An 8,149-nucleotide genomic window follows, 5' to 3' on the forward strand; every position below is an offset into this window, starting at 1 on the left:
TTTCATTGAAAAAAGTGAGTTTTTCCACATTCAAGTTAATTTCCCAAAGAACGGCTTTCACTCTTTAGAGCCCGCATAGTAAAGACCTTTAGAGCCTGTGTCAGCCATGTTAGCTACTAACTGCTTTGTAGATGATACACAAAAGTGGTTTACAGAATGAATTATGAGACGATTAAATAAGCAACACAAATTCTTATCTTTTTGCTCTCAGGATAAAAGCTGAAATGACATACAGCATCGTTCCACAAACACCATGACTGTTGCAGCGTACCAGCGACAGGCGTACCGGACCCTTTGGTTAGCATACGTGACGCAACTTAACCACGTTAGCAAGTTAAAAATCTCCCGAGTGAAATTCCAGGATTCTAATCTGAAGCTATTATTTGTATTTCCCAAATAATTTCTTCCGTGTCCGTTTGCTGGTTGGTTTGTTGGTTTGTCGCCAGGATTACATAAAAGCTACTGAACAGATTTGCACGAAACTTGTATGGAGGATGGATCTCGGTCCAGAATAGACCCCAGTAAGATTTGATCATCAAACTTACAGTTTTGTCTGTAAATAATGAGACATGTGCTCTTTAAACTGTCACTTTTTATTATCATTAATGTGTGTACTTTTGCAGTTTCCAGGCTTGGGATGACTGATGTGGATTCAGCTATCATTTGTCCCTTTAAATATTTCAACCAGTTGCAGAAATCCAACACTTTGCATCTGTCCTGCATTAGTAAATGACACAAAAAGCATGGGAAAGTTCATTTAATTAATTTCTCGTCTTAGCTTTTCTTTCTCCGAGGCCTTCACAAGCTCGCTTGGTCTCAGCTGGTCAGACACAATCGGATGAGTCATGCTCGGTGAAGATATATGAGACAGATGTTCTGAGTTTATGTAATGCAGGGGTTCCTGTCAGCCTCGTGTTCCTCTGGAGGCCTTTCACTGATGAACAGTCTTACAGGAATCAGAACATGAACTTTCCATTACATCCATCTGTGATCCGCTGGGCTGCTCACTTTCATCATGTCCAGCCACTCTTGTCTTGGCCAGGACTCCCCATTGGATTCAAACATTCCCGTCTCTTCCAGACCTGAATTGCCCTCGAAAACATGAACGCAGTAATCTGTTTGTTGTGGTGAATCATAGCATAGGAAAGATCTTAAAGGATAATTGAAATGCCTTTCAAGATAACACCACTGTGCAGCTGGAAAATGTTCTGTTTGTGAATTTTTGCACACACATGTCCTGTAGAAATATTGACGCTCTCACCTTTGTCTTACTAACCCAGTTAATGAGCTCCAGCCATCTGCACGCAGGCTCCCGTGTTTATTACCCACTCCAGGTTCACTCAACACAATAAACCTGACATCACATGAAACTTAAATACGTACATCTGGAGCTTTAAAATGACTTTTCTTTGTGGACTATAAACTATTTCAACATACAGATAATCCAAGATTATGCCAGCTATGAAAATCCAAACTTTGCAAACACGAGTGCAGCTTGGTAGATCACATATATAATCATAATGAGCCACAGCCTACATTTTTTGATAAGGGACGCTCCTGCCTCTGACCAAAACCGAGGCCTGGCCTCAGGACTGGACTTGGTCCCCACGTACTGCTCTTTGAAATAACTAGACTAGACCAGAGCAGTTGAGTTATCCGTCTCCATGTGAGCTAATAAACGCAACAAGTGCAACTCTGCGCGTGATTAAAAAAACTGTGCAATTACATCGTCACGTGATGCAAAAAAGACTTTTTCCAATAAGCTAACAATGTGAAAGAAGCATCTGTAAAATGGTAGATACACTTTTTGGAGTGAAATGATTCATTGCACTGTCATAATTTGAGCCATTCAGTCCAATAAAAGTCTAGAAGAGCAGCACGATTAAATTACTTGATCCTCATTCAAGGCTCGGTCGGCGGGAGTGTCTAGTGTGCACGATCTATGGGCCGTCCTTGCTTGCAACCTGGAAACCAGCGGTACAATATTTCATCTTCCCACCCTGGGTGTGATGTGAATATGGTCTGTAAAAAGACCAGAACCAGCACAGAGAACAATATCAAGGACAGAAAACAAATGAATAAAACTTAAATGACTATTATAACCACACAGTTTAAAACCGAAGTCACGTGCCGGGGTCATGTGTACATTACATCTGCTTACATAAACCACTTACAGCCTTCCTTTGGTCCGTCTACGTTGTATAAGTGGGACTGTAAGATTGCGTCAGGTCAGGGTCAACGGTAGACGAAGACATATCACATACCGCAGACTCTGCAGATTGATAAAGCCTTATCTCACGGCCGAGTTCATTCACACACACCGTGGCATTGACACACACACACACAAACACAACCAGTGACCTCTTCACCTCTTTAAAGTCAGCTGTCTCTCTTTGTTGCAATGTCCCCAATCACGTGTGCCTCTTCTGGTCCTCCCGCGCTCACGTTATCTGCACATATTTATGGAAAAGAAGAAGAGAAAGAGAAAGTGTTCGAGAGATAAAAGACTAAAATAAGACTGGAGCTGGATGGCCTCGATTTAGGGAATGACTAACACATAATGTCACATTTGGGCCAGAAGGGGAGATAAAGAAAGGGCTGGACGACACAGCGTGGACTGTGACTCTCCCTCCCTCCTGCCTCCTCTCTCCTGGGATCATGGCCCGTCTATATAAAGGAGAGCCGGTGCCACAACTGAGTTCGCTGAGTCAGACTGACTTGAAGAGACTTCCAGCAACCCCGGCGACTAATTACATCCTGCCTGAACCTGACTCGCTGAAAGCTGACTGGTTGAGTCCTCCAGAAAGTGTCAAGTGATCAGGGGACCTCGCCGGTGTGGACATTTACTCAAACTCTCACAGGTCACAAAGAAAAAACAACACTTGTAAAGATGCAGGAGAAAGTCTTCTTCACCCAAAGGAAAGCAGCAGCAGCTTTGTGCATTGTGCTGCTAGTGCTGGCTCAGCAGGTGAGTGGATTGACTTATGGTAGTTACTAATGAGTGTGCCTAGTGTGCAAGTGTGTGCTTTTTTTAAGTGTTTGAAATATTAAAAACATGAGCTTTACACTGTGAAAATATTGCTTAATCAATCAAATTGGGGAAGTACATTCACAGAAAAGATTTTCTAGTGTAAAACTTTTAGAAATCTTTAGTTCAAGGTCAAGGAAAAAGCTAATACGTGCATGTTTTGTTTTGCTTTTCTGCATATTTGCTTTAAAATTTTGCCATAACTTTTTCAAATGTGCTTTAAAATCATCTGTAACTTGAGTTGGACTACTAGAGCTGACTGAGAATAACCGTAATGAATCGTTTTCTTATTTGGTTCCTTACGAATAACAATGCTGTACCATTCTGTGTTCTGTCTATACCAGGTGTGCGCTGGTCCGTTGGTCCGGTCGAGCCCTGACCAGAGTCCAGATTCGAGCAGGGTTCACACACCGAGGAGGATAGCTCGGATGACCCCGCTGTGGAGGATCATGAACAGTAAACCATTTGGAGCCTACTGCCAGAACAACTATGAATGCTCCACGGGACTGTGCAGGTAACTGGACAGGAAAAAAGCCCACTCAATTAGCATAAGCTAGAAGTATAGGTAAAGTCAGTTGTGCAAGAAGCTAACGCATGTGTAAAATAATAAAATTGTGTTGGGTTTTTCTTGTATAATGAATTCTGACTGGCCAGGGATTGCTTTCCGAGGCTAGGTTGGTCAACTTAAGGCTACGTAACGTTAGCTACACATCGTAACGATTATGTATGTTAAACACTAAAAAGTTATGTCCTCTTTCAGTTTTTGGTTAAAAATTGAAATAACCTGCTGTTAAATGAATGTACTGTACCAATGAACCAGTCGAACACATACGACATTACGGACTCGTACAGATCAACTATAGCCATCTGATCCTTTACCGTGGCGTTAGATCAGCCTCAGTTATGAACTTGTGAGCACACCTGAACCTTGTCTCATCGATTTTTCTTGGTCTTTCTTCTTCTCTCGTTGTGTCTTCAGGGCGGGATACTGCTCCACCAGCCACCGTGCCCCCTCAGAGACCGTCAACTACTAGACGTCAACCAGCGTGTTTACATGAGAGTGAAGCCATAATCCCTCTGAGGGGTTCTCATACCTGGAGATACGCACTTATCCAGGCTTTTTTTTTTTGTTTGTTTTTTTTAGAAAATTGGTTTTATATTTATACGTGCCAATATGTTTCTGATGATATCTAAATGTTTATATGGATTACACAGCAGGAAGTTAAATCCAACATGAGGCATGTAACGTGGGTGAATCAGATGGTAGGAGGTTGAAGTAAGAGGGGAGTCATTTAACATTTCTTGGTCTTCAACGTGGCCAAAACAAAACTTAAAATACTTGTTTTTTACTGCCCAGATCTCATAGCAGAGACTTTGTGATTCATGATGACGACAAAAGGAACTTTGCCCGGCCAGTTACTGTGAACTTAACACCGCAAATGATATAAGTCTGATAACAACATTGGTATCAGCCCTTCGTTACACTGATATAACACATTTTTAAAATACAGCTGTGCAACTTTGGATCCCAGACCCGTCTCCAGATAATGCTGGACAGAGCATGGAGCAGTGTGAACCTTTTTCAAAAAGCTCCTGACGTTTAAATCTTCCCAGATTTCGTCATCGTTGTCTCGTGTTTGATAAGTTATCACCTGAATGTGTCCTTCCATTCATTCCACTGATACTGCGCCATGTGGAAACACATAAGCGAGGAATCATTTGGTTCAGTTTGCATATTTGTTTTTAAGTGTGGCATTCATCAAAGTGACTGAATTTGTTGTTTTAAACCCAAGAATTAGAAGAAAATGAGGGAAATGACCTTTGAACACCACTTGCAGTTTGGGAATTTGACTTTATTTTGATATTGTGGAATCATTAACAACAAAAACATGAATTACACTGTAAGATCAGGGAACCCGACTCGCCAGGATCACAGTCGACTATTAGCGGAAAAGGAAAGCAAAGTAGGAAAAAGGGCAAAAAGGAAGATAAGACAAAGCAAAGAAACGGAGCAGAGGTTACAAAGTATTGATGCAATGCTCGAGGACGCTCAACCTTTCAACGGGCAGAGCTCCTTGTCAAAACTTCCAGTTAGTTATGGTGCAAACCTCTCTGCCGAGTTCAGAATCATTCAACTGTATTATTCATAATATACGTAATGCATGCATATGGATTTGGTGTGATGTGGTGATTCTCTGATATTTATTTTATCCATTGTCAAAAATGTACCCATCCCCGAATCATTATATTATGTTTTGTTAAATATATTTGTTCATGATATTTTAACGGTTTGTTTTAGAATAATCAACCGCCCTGGCTGGAGCTTTTTTTATTGTCTACCTGCTCAGTCGAACTTAAATCTGTAACCAGTAACATTTTGAGAAATATCTCGGCTCAGAGTACAAATATAAGGAACAGATCGTCTTGTTTCTTTTTTGCACATCCATCTCCTCGAATCGATAAGCGATCAGGGATTCTGCTTGGACTCGCCTTCATAGTTTACTTCACGCACTGAGCAGGTGGTTGCTGATGTTTCGTACACTCAGCATGTTTGAGAAATGTTTGAGGAGGATTGCACTTTTAAACCCAAATTATCTTTGTACTGTGTGCTGTCGGCTGTATGTACTGTATTACCTACATGTAGAGGGAAAGAGGAATAAATCCTTGGAAACAATTGAATGCATCTGTGTCTTTTAATTTAGGCGTTAAAATAATGTACATTAAAGCACGTCACTTTCACCTGAGAGAAATAGTTTGGACATTTATGTATGTGACATATTATTTAAAAGAAATACCTGTGTGGCAGCGGGGTATAGCTAAATCCCATGAAAAGACTATAAAACCTTTATACTTTATAATAACTGTCATTAATAAATGGTAAATTCATAGTTAATTAAACTTTAGTTAATGATTATATCAATATTAACAAACAGTGAAATGCATTATAAACCATTTATTAAGCGATTATAAAGGTTCACAAAAAAAATGTGTACGTAATGGTCCACACATGAAGTCATTATTTTGTTATCTCAAGAAAACAACATTTGTTATTCTGTGACATTGACATAAATAACTCCTGGTCTTGAGAACACAAATAAAATTTAAGTCGTTGTCAAGAAAAACAGAGGAAATTATATGATGCATGACTGTTTAGGTCTTACGTAGGCCTGACCCCTAGATTAACCCCTAGATTTGGATCCACTAGACAAAACTAGCTGTATATAAAGATGTAGCTACAACGGTAACTATGATACTTAAAGTGCATGTTGATGCATTAGTAATAATAATATAATAATATTTTATATAATATATAATAACGATTTAAATTCTTCGTCCAGCACTGTTTCACAATCTGAAACCCTGCAACTCATTTAACACATCTGCAGCTCTTACTGCCACGCTCTGACTCATGCACTCTGACTCATCTGAGTTTTTGCATTCGAGACCGGTCGACTCGAGACCGAAATCTGCCATCAGCGCTCAAAAGTCAAACAGCCTTTCCCAACGACAGAGATGGAGCCAAGAGTGCGAGGGAAACAAACTGAGGGCTGGAAATCTTGTGGATGCAAGAAGAATAATGTCTCCTGAAGGATTTCTCAGCTTCATATAAAAATGTGCAGAGTCAGTGAAGTGTGTGTTTGCATGAGTGTTTCCTGTGTGTGTTCGTGTGTATACATGTGGCCTTAGTTAAACACGTTACGTCCGTTAACTCAAAGACATACGTTAAAACAAGTTTCTTTTTTAATAAAATGGTCGCAGTTTGATTAGGTTTAGGCAACAAAACTACCTGGTTAGGTTAGGGAAAAGATTTTGATTTGGGTCAAAATAAGTACGTTACGTATGTGAAATGAGTTAAATACGTACGTCTGTTAACTCACAGATGTACATTAAAACAAATGACTTTTTAGAGCGTGAAATTGTGACAGTTTGGTCAGATTTAGATAACAAAACTACTTGGTAGGTTTAGGAAAAGAAAATGGTTTGGGTAAAACAAACAATGTTATTTTAATTACTTAAACACGTTACGTCTGTATGTTAAAATATATAAGTTAAAACAAGTTGCCCTTTTTATTACAGTACGTGAAATGATTGCAGTTTGGTTAGGTTCAGGCAACAGAACCTATGGGTTAGGTTAAGGAAAAGATCATTATTTAGGTCAAAATAAATATTTTATTTTACGTTACGTGTGAGACATGAATTAACTAACAGGTGTAAGTTAAAACAATTGTGTGAACCTAGTGAAATAGTCGCAGTTAAGTTTGCTTTAGGCAAAAAAAAAAAGGTTTAGATGGTAAAAAGTCAAAACAAGTGACTTTTGATGTGTAATATTTAGATGCACGTGTTTTCTACACTTTGGCGTATGTATTACACACATTTTGAAAGTTCAAAGTCATGTTAAGCCTTTAATCAGAGAGGCGAACATTAAAATCAGGCAACACGATGGTGTCAACTCAGTTTTGTTTTTAAAAAATGTGTTTACTGTTCCTTCATGTGAAAAGTTTGTGCTCCTGTGGCCTGATGTCGATCTTGGCCACATCCATCCATCCCATCACCATCAATCAAAGTTATCTGGGCAAGAGTCATCTGGTCAACTTTTGACTCGCACACAGTGTTCTTCATACGAGCTGTGAGCCAACTCAGACAGAAACAGGCTCGCTTGGAATTTTTCTACTGTTTACATCAGCTAAACACCATTATAAAAATAATTCAACCTTTCCTCTGCTTTCACATCTGTTTTGCAAACCGTGCTTTTAGTTTTACTCTGTCGTAGTCTAACCTCAGTTTGGGTTGATAACAGGTCTCTGCTGGAGCTGCGTCTGATTGGACTTTTATTTCAACAATATAGTTACTACAATTTACGTTTATTTACGTGAAATAAACCCTTCACAGCACGCCTTGAAAGACATTACAGCGGACATTTTGGAAAGTCACAGCATGCAGAGTTTCAAGTGCCAAATATGTGTGAGCTAGCATGACTTTTTGTAAATGTCATATAAATAAAGAAACATTAACATTATAATTACCTTTATCTGACTTAAAAATATCATAACTTTAACAGGAAAGTGAAGCCAGCAATGTTACATACCTGTCTGAAACGGGCTTAATGTCAGCAAGCGCTCA

General features: G+C 39.4%; 1 protein-coding gene across 1 annotated transcript; it reads left to right on the forward strand.

The window, feature by feature from the left end:
- The first annotated feature begins 2,659 nt into the window (after nt 1–2,659).
- leap2 (liver-expressed antimicrobial peptide 2) lies at nt 2,660–5,702 on the forward strand. The gene is made up of 3 exons (XM_084343852.1): nt 2,660–2,968; nt 3,373–3,542; nt 4,008–5,702. The coding sequence occupies exons 1-3, from the start codon at nt 2,891–2,893 to the stop codon at nt 4,060–4,062; spliced, it is 303 nt and encodes a 100-aa protein (XP_084199978.1). The 5' UTR covers nt 2,660–2,890; the 3' UTR covers nt 4,063–5,702.
- The last annotated feature ends 2,447 nt before the right edge of the window (nt 5,703–8,149 follow it).

Source organism: Pagrus pagrus (genome assembly GCF_965226575.1).
Source record: "Pagrus pagrus genome assembly, chromosome: 22".
NCBI lineage: Eukaryota > Metazoa > Chordata > Actinopteri > Spariformes > Sparidae > Pagrus > Pagrus pagrus.